The sequence below is a fragment of the Moschus berezovskii genome, chromosome 11, assembly GCF_049115385.1.
Source record: "Moschus berezovskii isolate FMDL1 chromosome 11, NW_MosBer_1.0, whole genome shotgun sequence".
NCBI lineage: Eukaryota > Metazoa > Chordata > Mammalia > Artiodactyla > Moschidae > Moschus > Moschus berezovskii.
In genome coordinates this window covers 106,515,067-106,529,112 of record NC_142470.1, presented here as the reverse complement: position 1 = coordinate 106,529,112, position 14,046 = coordinate 106,515,067, and the positions used below count along the sequence as shown (strand labels likewise).

The following is a 14,046-nucleotide window of genomic DNA, read 5'->3' as shown; positions in this document are numbered from 1 at the left end:
CCAGACCCAGCCACACAACCGGAGGTGAGGTCTGACTAATAAACAGCTTTGAACACTTCCCCAGGCGTTGACTTGAGACCAGACGCTTAAGTTGTTTCTTAAACAAAACAATATTTTATTGACACATCCTCAATGTTCTGTATAAATATAAAGTGCTAAGTTTCCAAACCCCCTCCCCACCCTCCCCGCTGCCCACAGAGCTGGGAGGAAGTGGAGGAGGGAGTGTTAAATGTCAGTTGAACACAAATAACTTTCCAGCGCCAACACAGGCGTGAAACGCTCCTGCGCACACACGCAAGCAAGAAGTTCAGACACAGCACTGGCGTCACTTCCCTGAGCCCCGGCACAGGGCTCAGGCTCCAGGCCCCTGGGTACACCACCCCCTAGAAAGGGGCCCTGGTTGTCACAGCTTGTTCCGTAAAGCCCTCAGGCTGCCAAGAGCTCCAACGGGGTGGTGGTGGGACCAGTGGGAGTCGAGGGTGTAGAGTCCAGTTAGTTTCTGCTGGAGGACGGGGGAGGAGGGCAGTCTCCTTCCAGGATGAGATGAGGGCTGACCCTCAGTCCCCAGCAGAAGAGCACCAGGTAAAAAAGCCCAGCATCCCGCGTCTCCAGTGCCCCCACCTGGAGGCTTCTCAGACTCCAAAGGGGCAGCTGTCCCTGAGGTGGGAGGGACAGTGGGGAACCAGGGACCCGCTGGCCCCAGAAATCAGACAGCTCTGGGCGCCTCCACCCTAGCGGAGTCAGCATGGTGGGGCCCAGCCTCAGTGACAGAGCACCTGAGTCTCGAACTGCAGCAGCTGGCCCATGAAACTGAAGTTGGGGGATATGACTCCCCGGCGTTGTTTCACAAAGTCAAAGGCCTCATCCAGCCGCACGCGGCGACTCTGTATCAGGTATGCCAGGCAGATGGTGGCGGAGCGCGAGATGCCCGCCTGGCAGTGCACCAGCACGCGACCCCCACTGTTCTTCACTGAGTCTGCGAGGGAAATGGGGAGAGGGGAGAGGCGAGGTCAGACGATGATGGGAAGTTGGGCAGAGAAGACAGGTGCCCGGCCTCTTCCCCTGGAGCCCCGACCGGCCCCAGGGCTGTGGCCTGCCTCTTACCAATGAAGCCAATGGCCTCCGGGAACCAGGCGCTGATCTCCACCATCTGATTGTCCTCCACCGGGATGCTCTTGTAGCGCAGGAGGCCCTCAAAGTGGTTGGGGCAGCTGGCCGAGACGTTGAGCACAGCGGTGATGCCACAAGCCCGCAGCCCCTGCAGGTCTGACGAGTGGCTGCAGCTGCCCAGGTATAGGTAGGGCAAGATCTCCACGGGGCCACCCTGGGCAGGAGAAAGGGACGGTGGTGAGGTCTCAGCCCTGGCCCGCAGGGCTTCAATTCTTCCAGGTGGACAGAAACATGGCAGACTGACCTGGGCCACAGGAGCTCTCAGCTAGGGATCACTGGTCAGGGACCAGACTCAGAACACGGGGAGAACACACAGAGATACACACCCACAGATACACGCTCTCTCCCGAAACCCCCGTTACACGGCTCACAGGACATAAGCAGTGGTGCACACCAGCAACCCCCACCCAGGCACACCAAAGTCGTGCTACCATTTGAGAGCAGAGACACACACGCACACACCCTACGGGGCTGTGGACGTGGACATTTGAGGCCAAAGACACACACACTGGTGACTGTGTGTGGACACGGTGACTAGGTGACTGTGGACGTGGGCACACTCCTGCGTCCACAAATGGCAGACTGCCCTGCGCAGTGGGGTGGGCGGGACTCCACTCACCTGGTCATAAGAGGGAGCCCTGGAGCGGTTGTTGCCTTTGTTGTCAGGCGTCATCGCGGGGACCGGGGACTCAGAGCACAGATCGGGGCAGCAGGCTTGAAAGCGATCGAAGCCTCCTGCGGGGAGGACCAAGACACGGTTAGCCGGGAAGGCCTGCCCGGGGTCGGACACCCGACGTCCGCGGGCAGGGGACGCGAGCGGGGGATGTGGGCCGGCCGGCCGGCGCTCACCTGGCAGGAAGCACACGGCGGTGGGTCCCACACGGGTCTCGTGCAGGAGCGCGGCGAGCAGCGCGTGGGCCGGGCCGTCAGGCGGGAGGTCGGCCACCGAGGCGCTGCCCTCGTCCAGCACCACGGCCCGCGCCAGCTCCCCGCGGGCCAGGCGCGCCCGCAGCGCGCGGTCTGGCAGCAGGCAGGCGAGGGCGGCGGCCGGCGGGCCCCGCGCGCGGCGGCGCAGCAGCGCGTTCCAGGGGACAGGGCGCGCGGCGCGCACGTGGCGGCGGCAGAAGGCCAGGAAGGGGCGGCAGTCGAGCACCAGCGTGCGCTCAGCCTCCCGGGGCTCCCGCAGCAGCGCGCCCAGCGCCGCGCAGTCCAGCTCTCGCGCCGCCTCTAGCCCCATGTTGGCCCCTAGAAGCCTTTCCCCTCTTCCCGCTCCTCTTCCTCTCCTTTCCCCTCTCCCTGCGCGCGCTCCCCGGGCTCTCGCGGCGGCCGCACTGCCCCAGCCGTCTGTTCCTGACACCCTCTCCAGCGCCGCAGTTTAAGTAGCCGTGGGCCGGCCTCCTGGGTCGCCAAACAAGGGCAAAGCAGGAAGGCGCCGGTGCCGCCCCCGCGGTCTCACGCGGTGCGCAGGCGGGGCGGGCCGGGACTGGGGCAGGCTCGGGGGAGGTATGCGCTGGTAGAGGAAGCTGGGGACCAGCTCTGCAGGGAAGGTGTTTGCCCAAATACCCACCTCCCACCTTGGCGCCCCAGGGCTCTTTCTGAGACCCCCACCCCCACCCCTGGGCCTCACTCAGGGCTTGACTGGCTTCCTGTCCCATTTCCCTGTTCCCTTTCCTTCCCAGCTCCTAGGAATCTTTTACTACCAAAACTGACTTCTGTGGTGGCTCAGCGGGTACAGAAGCCACCTGCAAGGCAGGAGAACAGGAGACGTGGGCCCAGTCCCTGGGTCAGGAGGATCCCCTGGAGGAGGCAAGGGCATCCCACGCCAGTGTTCTTGCCTGGAGAATCCCATGGACAGAGGAGCCTGGCGGGCTGCAGTCCACGGGATCACAAGGAGTCAGACACTGCTGAGCCATTGAGCACACTGTTACGGAGGATGGTCTCCACATTGGTGGCTGGGGAGCCATGCTTTGCTGTACCTTTTCTCTTCTTCATAGAGAGCCTGCGCAGGAGGAGTTTTATACCCCCACCCCCATTCCCCCCACCCATTTCATGGCTGAGACCAGCACTGCTGCTGCTCAGAGGCCAAGAAAGGCCAGAAGGTCATCCTCCGAGCCCAAGACCCAGAGCGCTGGCCTGAGGAGGACCCCTGAGCTGTGGCCTGGGGCGGGCAGGGGACCTGTGATGACCTTCCAGTTATTAGTGGAGTGAGGCTTTCTCCCGAGGAACTCAGGGAAACCCCAGGGCCCAGGGTGAAGCACTTCCCCAAGTCGCAGGCAGGCCCTGAAGGGGAACTCAGCTGATGCTGCTGGGCTGTCCCTGGACCTTGTGGGAATTTCAGGTGCCTCTCCAAGGGGAAGAGGGAGAAGAACTACCTGAATCTGCCTCCCCCGCCCCTTCGCTCCCCCTCAGAGCCCTCCAGAGGCCGGCAGCAGAGTGCCCTGGGCAGCAGGGACCCAGCACTGGACTTGAGCAGGGCCAGGAGCAGTAAGACTGGGGAGCCCTTTCGTCCACATCCTGCCCGCCTCCACCTCATCTCCCAGCCCTCAGGCGGATGTGGTGAGCCCCAGCTGTGCGTGGGGGTCTGGGCCCCTGGACTGGGGCCAGCAGTGTTGGCAGCTGAACTCCGAAGAAGCAGAGACATTCAAGTGTGTGGGGACAGTGCTCTGGAGTGGGAGCTGCCCCCACTGCCACCCCAGCTGCGTGGGATTTCAGAACCCACCCACCAGGCTCCCACTCAGGGCCTGTGTCACTACTCTGTGCCCTTTGAAAGAGCCTTCCAGTCCCGCTGGAGACCCCAGGTCTAAACTGTCCTGGAGGACTACGGCCAGGCCCCGTTGTGGCCCCCGAGCCCTCCACTTGGCTGGTTAACTCTGAACTCTTCCCAGTGATGTGTTGATGTGTCTGTGTGCTCATCACATGTGTTCTGCGATGCTGGAGACAGAACTGGCAGCTTGTGTGCTGCGAGGCAGGGGCATGCAGTGGAGAGGAGCCTCAAGGACTCCAGAGATTCCTGGGGCAGGTCACCTTCTCAGGCCTCAGTGTTCCCACCTGTAAGATGGGAGCTTATAACAGACCAACTGCTCACCCACACTGATCCGAAGGCTCTGGGGCTGTGCTACGGCCCGGACACCCTCAGTGCTCCGTCCCTCCCTCCCAGGCCAGTCCGGAGGCTGAGGTGGCAAAGCCCACAACAGAGCCAAGGAGTCTGGGCCACAGATCCCAGCGGCTGATATGGGCGCTTATCCTTGGCATCAGCCCGGTGAATGACTTAATGGCTGACTCCGGGGGCAAATTACAGAGCACATTGAAGGGTAGTCAGGTCCCATCTTGCTGACCCGTGGGCTGGCGTCATCTGCTCTGCTGGGAGCCACGGACTTCCAGCTCCAGGGGAAGAAGCCGACAGGACTGGCCAGCTGGGGTTCTGGCTCAGAAGTGAAATTTAGCCCAGCCACATAGGGGCTCCGGGACTCCTGTGCCGGGCTGAGCATCGTCCCCGCCAAGGCGCCAGCCATGCTGGCCCCATGTGGGCTTGGGAGTAGGAACTTGTCGGTGAAGGTTTGCGGGGCCCTGCCCAGCCCTCTGGTCGGAACCAGTGACTTCTGCCCAAGGTGACTACATGCATGCCCCCCCAGTGCCTCTGTCTGAGGCTGTCCGCGTTTCAGCTCTGGAGCACAGGTTCAAGTAGGCCTGACTGAGCCACGAAGGAAGGGCTCTCCTTGGACCCTTTCTTCCATTCCCAAACCAGGGAAACCCCCACCCCCATAGGGCTGGTGGCCCAAGCTCAGGGTGAGAAGAGAGCGGGAAGAGGATGGAACCCGCAGCCCACCCCCACTCCTGCGCTGACTAGAGATCCCCCCACCCTGGGTGAGTCATGGCCCCGGGAAGGCTCTCCCCCATCTGCCACCCCCTCAAGGACCACCATGCCTGGCAGAGAGGAGGCGGGGCTCTGGACGTTGGGTGGAGAACAGTGTGAAGACCAGGCCTCACTGGCCCCCTGGAGGGAAGGCCCCGGCCCTCTCCACTAGGTGGGAAGGGAACAGCAGGGCCCAGGGATGGGGGTATGGTGGGTGCCAAACCCAGAGGTTTTGGGGGGTTTGTTTTCCTGGCCTGGCTGTTACAGAGCAGACACTATCAAGGAGGTTTGGGACTCAGCTTTTCTTTGATTAAAATCCCCAACTGGAACAAGTGATGATCCTGTGTCATTCTTGTTTGTAACCATCTATTTTGACGGCTCTTTATGTGTCACTAGCCTCCTGCCTTTGGGGTTCCCCGTCTTCCCCTGCCCAGGCCAGCACATCGACCTAGCTCCCCCCGCCCCCACCCCTCCTATGCAGAGAGGTTTCCCTTCCATAGGCACACAAAGCCCTGTGTTTGCATCGTGTTGTTGTGTTTTGTGGTGGTGGTGTTTTCCTTCCTCCTGCCAAACCCACACCCCCAGTAGGTGCCCCTGGGGAGAGAGGAAGAAATGAATGGTGTGACTACAACCCTTAGGCCAGGGCAGGTATGAAGGTGAGAGTGACAAGTGACAGCCACCCCCAGCACGCCAGAGCGAGCCTGTGAGTCACGGTGACGTCAGGCTTCCGGTGCCAGGCCCCTGCCTGAGCGGTGTGGGGGCCGCCCCCAGAGGCTCCTGCCAGGCGAGGACAGTGGCTCCACATTCTGCGATGATGGCCCTGTCTAGCACCGTGGGGAGGGCATGGAGGGGCCATTGAGGAAAAAGTCCCCGCGGCAGCCAGCCCTCAGCAAGGCAGACTCAGAAGTGACCCGCAGGTGCTGAGGGGGCTGGCATCTGTCCCCATGCATGTGGCCTGTCGTTGGATGCTATGGATGCATCAGGAAGAAATTCTCCTAGAGAATAGGCCTGTGGTTGCCAAGGGGGACGGGGAAGGAGGAGGGGTGGATTGGGAGTTTGGGGTTAGCAGATGCAAACTGGTATATAGAGGATAGATAAACCACAAGGTCTTACTATTCAGCACAGCCAGTCAGTTCAGCCGCTCAGTCGTGTCCTACTCTGCAACCTCATGGGCTGCAGCACGCCAGGCTTCCCTGACCATCACCAACTCCCAGAGCTTGCTCAAACTCATGTCCATTGAGTCGGTGACGCCATCCAACCATCTCATCCTCTGTCGGCCCCTTCTCTTCCTGCCTTCAATCTTTCCCAGCATCAGAATCTTTTCCAATGAGTCCACTCTTTGCATGAGGTGGCCAAAATATTGGATTTTCAGCTTCAGCATCAGTCCTTCCAATGAATACCCAGGACTGATCTCCTTTAGGATGGACTGGTTGGATCTCCTTGCAGTCCAAGAGACTCTCGAGTCTTCTCCAACACCACAGTTCAAAAGCATCAACTGTACAGCACAGGGAACTATATTCGATATCCTGTAATAACCTGTAATGGAGGGACTTCTCTGCTGGTCCAGTGGATAAGATGCTGCACTCCCAGTACAGGGGACCCATGTTCAATCCCTGGTCATGGAACTAGGTCCCACATGCCTCCCAAAGAGCCTGCATGCCAGAACTAAGACCCGTGCTAAGTGCTAAGTCTCTTTAGTCGTGTCTGACTCTTTGCGACCCCAAGGACTGTAGTCCACCAGGATCCTCTGTCCATGGGATTCTCCAGGCAAGAGTACCGGAGTGGGTTGGTTGCCATTTCCTATTCCAGGGGATCTTCCCAATCCAGGGATTGAACCCGGGTCTTCCGCATCAGCAAGTAGATTCTTTGCCACTAAGTCACCTGGGAACCCACTACGATTCAATAAAAGAAAAGTGTTTAGAAAAGAAGAAAGCTGCCATTTGGGGCTGGTGTGACTTTCATGGCTCTCAAATATTTGCTTTGCCTCATTTTAACAAAGGGTCCAGACCTTGTCTAAGCATCCACGTCCAGGTCATGCATTCTTTTCCGTATTTATTCATTTACCAGTCCCTCACTCAGAAAATATATGTTGGGCACCTGTTACACGTCAGGTTACTGTTTTGGGTGCTAGGGATATAGCAATAAATCACAAACCACTGCCCTCAGGGAGCTGACCTCATTGTTTGAATAACATTAATTTTTGTGACTATGTTGTATTCATGAATAATGATGATAGAGTAATGATATGGTTTCCTTTAAAAATAAATATTAGGTTTGTAAAAACGGAGTTGAATGGTACAGATGGTACCCATGCGTGCTAAGTTGCCTCAGCTGTGTCCAACTCATTTTTTACCCCATGAACTGTAGCCCACCAGGCTGCTCTGTCCATAGAATTCTCCTGGCAAGAAAACTAGAGTGGGCTGCCATGCCCTCCTCCCAGGGATCTTCCCAACCCAGGGATCAAAATTCCATCTCTTATGTCTCCTGCATTGGCAGGCAGCTTCTTTACTGCTAGCACCACCTGGGAAGCACACAGATGGTACCCAAAGATGTTAGAATGTGTGATGCAGGGAGGAGATGCCAGAGTCTTTGCCAAGGAAAGCGTCTGTGTGGCCGCTTCCAGCTCTGGCATGCTGCACTTCTGTGGGGGCTGCTTCGCCCCACTACCAGGGTCTCCCATCCAGAGAGGAGCCTGAGGCAAGAAGGGAAGAGGTGGCCAGGCCCCGAAGAAGAGAATCTGGAAAAGCCAAGACCGCTGCCAAGGTCAGAGCTGGCCCCGCTACTTGGGCCCCTTCTTGTTCCACGGGCGTGTTCATCAAGGGGACCTGGGCTTGGCTGCACCCGGGATGTGCCTAGGCTTGGGGTCAGAGGAGACCCTGCTCCCCTGTCTCTTCCCCTGGCACTCACCCACTCCCAACACACCCTTGGCCCCCAACCCATGGCCACCAGTGGTTAAATGGGTCCTATTACCACCTATTGGCCAGAGATGCCGGGGGGGTGGGGGTGGGAGGTTGCTAGGGAAGAGCTCTGTCACTAGTAGTAACTATTGGGCAAGTGGTGAGGGATTCTCAGAAATGTGACCACACTGCGGTCACAGGGTCTGTGACAAGAGAACTCCCGGGCTCCCCCGAAGCCAGGGGTGGATGCGGGCTGAGGGGAGGCAAAGGGCCTTTGAAGGCCAGAGGATCCAGAGACTACTCCTTTTCCCTTTCTCCCTCGACACCTCAACCACCATCCAACACCAGGCTGGACCTCGCCCTTGAAGACCAGCAGTCCCAGGAACGGTGGGTGAGCAATGGCGACAGTGTGCACATCGGAGGGCCTGGGGCCTCTGACGCCACCTTGCCTTGGCTCATACACAGCTGGGCGGCTTGCTTGCTGTGTGGCCTTGGGCAAGTGATTTAACCTCTGTGCCCACTTTCAACAACAGCGACACCTAGCGCCGTGCCAGGCGTCTTCTGGGCGTTACTGCATCTATGCTTAAAGCTTGTGCTTCGCTGGTGACGCAGATGGTAAAGAGTCTGCCTGCAATGAGGGAGACCCAGGTTCGATCCCTGGGTCGGCAAGATCCCCTGGAGGAGGAAATGGTAATCCACTCCAGTCTTCTTGCCTGGAGAATTCCATGGACAGTGCAGCCTGGTGGGCTACAGTCCATGGGATCTCAAAGAGTCAGACACGACTGAGCAACTAACAGTTTCACTTTTCAAGCTTAGGGCTTGGGGGCAGCATCATTTCCCTCACTTTGCAGACAGGAAAACTGAGGCCTAAAGGGGTTATGTGGCTCGAACGTAGGCCACACAAACTGTAAACAGGAGCCCTGGGATAGGAACCTGGGCTTCAACCACTAGACTGCGCTGCCTCCAGGGTCTGTTGTCTGCCCCCTGCCTCGAATCCACTTGTGTGTGCCTCCAGCCTCCCACTGGGACACACTTCCTGCCAGTTCTCATCTCCCTGTATCATGACAAGCACACAGCTAACACTGACCAGCGCTTGCCCTGCGCCTGGCCTTATACTAAGACCTTGACAGGAGTTACTGCATGTAAACTGCAAATACCCCAAGGGATGGGAGTGACTGATACCCCAAAACAAATAGGGACACCAAGGTAGCAAGAAGCAACTGACCGACCCAGACTGCCACAGTTAGTAGGTGGTGGCGCCAGCGTCTGAACTCACAGTTATGTGTCCCTCCTTCCTCTGGGTTCCGTGTCCTCCCCAACCTGCTCAGACTCTTCCCATCCACCTCCCACCCTCCCCCAAAGTCCTCCTATCTCTGTGTGGGGCTAAGGCCACCCAGGCTGCTCTCTCGCAAGACCTTGCTGTTTTAGGACCATGGGTGCTGTCTCCTCAGCTCAGCTCCTCAGGGACACATGATGAACAGGCCGGGGAAGCACAGGGCACAGCTCACACTGGGAGCCCCATGATGCATCTCCACAGATGCAGTGACTTGTCCCTGTGACCCCCAGCCAGCCCTCAAACAGGAAGCTTACTGCAGAGGAAGGTGAAAGCCCTTGTCATTGGACAAAGGTCAGCGTCGGCATGGAGCCCTGCTGCACCCCTCGCCCACCCCCTTGCCCTGCTCCAGGGTAGAAGAGGTGACCTGAGGCCCCCAGAGCAGAGGATGGGTCTAGACATAAACAGGCCAGTGTGGGAGTGGGAGACCCCCCTGTAACCCGGGAGGGGAGCTAGGTGTCCCGGGTTCAAGGGCAAGCTCCGTCATATGAGAAGGAAGTGCGGTCAGGAGAGGACTGCAGTGGAGTGCGGTCAGGAGAGGACTGCAGTGGAGTTGGGGACTCACGGATGCAACCTGGTATACACAGGATGGATAAACACACAGTCCTAGTATACAGCTCAGGGGCTAGATCCAACATCCCGTAACAAACCACACTGGAAAAGAATATGAGCAAGAACACACATGTATATGGATGACTGAGTCACTTTGCAGTATGCTGCCGCTGTTGCTGCTAAGTCACTCCAGTCGTGTCCGACTCTGCGACCCCATAGATGGCAGCCCGCCAGGCTCCCCCGTCCCTGGGATTCTCCAGGCAAGAACACTGGAGTGGGTTGCCATTTCCTTCTCCAGTGCATGAAAGTGAAAAGTGAAAGTGTAGTCACTCAGTCATGTCTGACTCTTTGCAACCCCGTGGACTGCAGCCTACCAGGCTCCGCTGGTCATGGGAGTTTCCAGGCAACAGTACTGCAGTGGGTTGCCATTGCCTTCTCCGACTTTGCAGTATAACAGTAATTAAAACTACATTCTACTTCAGGGATTTCCCTGGTGATCCAATGAAGACTCCACACTTCCACTGTAGGGGCATGGGTTCGATCCCTGGTTGGGGAACTAACATTCACATACCAAAAAGCACAACCAAAAAAAAAACCTAAACTTCAATAAAAAATAAAAATAAATAAATAAGAGAAACATTATTCACTAAAAATACAGGCGAGCTCTGTCAGCAAAGCTGGGAGGCCCTGGGCTCACAGCAGGCCCCTGGCTTTCCTCAGGTGCTAGCATTCACACACTCACTGGGGACCTAGAGCCAGGCTGCATTCTGGATGCTGGGGCCAGACCACAGACAGTACAGATAAGTTTCCTGCCCTCATAGGGCCGACCTTCCATCAGGGAAACAAAACCCAGATGAGTAAAGTCCAAAAGGAGATAACAGGGATGGAGATGGGGAAGAGAAATACAGGTGAGGGAGGTGAAGAGGCACAAATTTTCAGTTGCAAAATAACTGAGTCACGGGGGTGAAATGTGCAGTGTGGGGAACACGGTCAACATTTATGTAATACCATTGTTGGGTGACATAGCGTAACCAGACTTTCTGTGGTGATCATTTTGAAACACCTAGAAATACGGAAGCACTATGTTGTGTAACAGGAACCAACACAGTGCTGTAGGTCAATTATATTTCCAAAACAAATACATAAACAGACTCATAGAAGAGCACAGATTTGGGGTTAACCAAAAGTGGGGAGCTGGAGGGGGATTGGATGAAGGCAGTCAAAAAGTATAAATTTCCTGAGACTTCTCTGGTAGTCCAGTGGTTAAAACTCTCTGCTTCCACTGCAAGGGGCACGGTTCGATTCCTGGTAGGGAACTGAGATCCCACATGCCGTATGGCCTTAAAAAAATTTTTTTTAAAAACAGGACAAACTTGCAGTTATAAGACAGATAGATAAGTACTAAGGTTATAAGGTCCAGCGTGATCAATGTAATTAACATTGCAAGATGTTATAAATACAAAACTGCTGCTGGAGAAGACTCTTGAGAGTCCCTTGGACTGCAAGGAGATCCAACCAGTCCATTCTAAAGGAGATCAATCCTGGGTGTTCATTGAAAGGACTGATGCTAAAGCTGAAACTCCAATACTTTGGCCACCTCATGCGATAAATTGACTCACTGGAAAAGACTCTGATGCTGGGAAGGAGGGGGGGCGGGAGGAGAAGGGGACGACAGAGAATGAGATGGCTGGATGGCATCACCGACTTGATGGACATGAGTTTGAGTGAACTCCAGGAGTTGGTGATGGAGGGAGGCCTGGTGTGCTGTGATTCATGGGGTCGCAAAGAGTGGGACACGACTGAGCCACTGAACTAACTAACTAAGAGAGTAAATCCCAAGTTCTTATCACAAAGAAAAACATTTTTGTCTGTTTCTTTAACTTTGTATCTATATGAGATGATGGATGGTCACTAAATTTGTTGCGATCATCATTTCATGAAGAATGTAAGTTGAATCATGATGCTGTATACCGTAAATGTATACAGTGCCGCATGTCAGTTATGTCACTGTAACACTGGAAGGAAAAAAACGAGATGATGTCATACAAGGGTCGGTGCTGTGGATGACACCCCAGAGGGGAATGAGATAGAGCTGGGGCAGGCCTCTGGGAAGAGTGGCCCTGCAGCTGTGACTTCAGGGATGAGAAGGGGCTGGCCAGGGCAGGGGGCAAGGAAGATCAGTCCAAGTCAGCGAATGGGAGTAGGGAGAGAGGGAAGGGACAGTGGCCCTAGGGTGGAACAAGCTAGTCGCCTCCAGAGTTGCTGTTGTTTTCAATGTACAGCATTATGACTTGACTTACGTATATCATGAAATGATGACCACAATAAGGTTGGTACCATCCATCATCTCATATTGATCCAAAGTTAAAGAAAAAGAAAAAAGTGGCAGGTCTTCCTTGGTGGTGGAGAATCTGCCTGCAATGAGGGAGACCTGAGTTTAAGCTCTGGGAAGATCCCTTGAAGAAGGAAATGACAACGCACTCCAGTATTCTTGGCTGGGAAATCCCATGAACAGAGGAGCCTGGCAGGCTACAGACCATGGGGTTGCAAAGAGTCGAACACGACTGAGCAACTAACACTTTCATACTTTCCCTGGTGGTGGGCAGATGGCAGGAAAGACAGAGTCCAGCAGCCTTTTGGGTCTGGTCAGCCTGTGTGGGTCTGATTTCATTAAAAGGACAGTTAGAATTCTTGGAGGGTCTTGATTAAGGGGACTAACCCATCTGATTGGCACCAGAACAAAGTCCCTCCAGCTGTGGGTGGAGAATGGATTGTAGCTACAGGGAGGTCAGGGGACAGGGAATGGACCCTGGACCCAGGGTGGTAGGGAAAGTGGAGGCGGGATGCATGGTCAGGTGTGGGGAGAATGGCCAGGAACTGTGGGCCTAGCGGAGGAGGAGGCTTCTCGGGTTTAGGCTGAGCAGGAGGTAATGGCTGACTAAGAGAATGAGGAGGAGGAGGCCGATGCTTTCTGTCCCTTCCTCCCGGCCCCACTCTGCCTGGACACCTGCTCCTCAGACGGGACTCAGGAGCCAGCGAGGGAGGCCGGCTGCTGTGTGCACGCCCCTGTCCCACCCCACCCCAGGACTCGATGTGACAACTGGAAGAGCGACATCTGAGAGACAGAGAAGCGAAGCTGCCGGCAGCACCCCAGCTGGACAGGAGCAGGGGGCTGGGGAGTAGCCTAGGGTGGCGGCTGGGGTCGTAGCAGCACAGATGGCTGGAGACGGAGGCCAGAGAGGAAGGGCTGGGATGGGATAGGGAGATTTAAGGTCCGTGATCAGATTATGCTGCCTTGAAGACGACAGCTCCTGAAAAACGCTGAAGCTGTCGAGACTCAGAGCCGCCCTGGACACCCACAGGGGCACGCCCATGCACAGAGATACACACTCACACCCTGCCCTCACACACACGGTGTCACACACCATCACACATGTTCAAAGCCAAGCCCCTGCCCGTCACCATGGACACTCACACATGCCCCGGGGATGCGGCCTCCCCAGCCCCAGGAGAGCCCCCAGAAAACCCTCCATAAGCCACCCCGCTCCAGTGGCTCCTGGGGCCAGTCCACAGACCTGCAGCCCTGCCCTGGCTCCAGGGCCCCCTGCACCGTCTCATCTGACTGCGCCCCCAGCCTCACCTCTGCACAACCTGCACCCCACTTTGTATAACACGGAACACTGTCCAGTCTGGACACAAGTCCCCAGGGTCAGTTCTCACTGGGGCAGCTCAGATCTGACAGTCCTCTCCCTGCATCGCCACCCTACCCTGCCTGCGCTGCCACAGAAAAATGCTGGCTCTCCAACTGGTGAGGTGTTGGAGGGGAGCCATTCCTCAGGGTCTGCCCTCTGCCCTCTGGAGCCACACATACACACATGCCACACACACATACATGCCACACACACAAGGTGCAAGGTGGTCCCATCCCATCATCAGCACTGTTCTTTAGAGGGATGTCACCTTGAGGTTGGGCCTCCCAGGTGGTCCAGTGGTAAAGAACCCACCTGCCAATGCAGGAGACACAGGCTGGAGCCCTGGGTTGGGAAGATCCCCAGGAGTAGGAAATGGCAACCCATTCTTACCTGAAAAATTCCGTGGACAGAGGAGCCTGGCAGGGTACAATCCCTGGGGTCGCCAAGAGTCAGACATGACCGAGCAACTGAGCACACACACACACTTTGAGGTTAAACAAGGTGGCCCAACAAGATGATTTTGCAAATATAGAGGTAAGGGCCCTCCTG

At 56.6% G+C, this 14,046-nt stretch overlaps 1 protein-coding gene across 1 annotated transcript; it reads right to left on the bottom strand.

The window, feature by feature from the left end:
- Positions 1-91: 91 nt before the first annotated feature.
- Positions 92-2,524, bottom strand: DUSP2 (dual specificity phosphatase 2). Its single transcript, XM_055399704.2, has 4 exons — positions 2,020-2,524; positions 1,790-1,905; positions 1,105-1,324; positions 92-976 (listed from the first exon to the last, which is right to left on the bottom strand). The coding sequence occupies exons 1-4, from the start codon at positions 2,405-2,407 to the stop codon at positions 762-764; spliced, it is 939 nt and encodes a 312-aa protein (XP_055255679.1). The 5' UTR covers positions 2,408-2,524; the 3' UTR covers positions 92-761.
- Between the last annotated feature and the right edge of the window lie 11,522 nt (positions 2,525-14,046).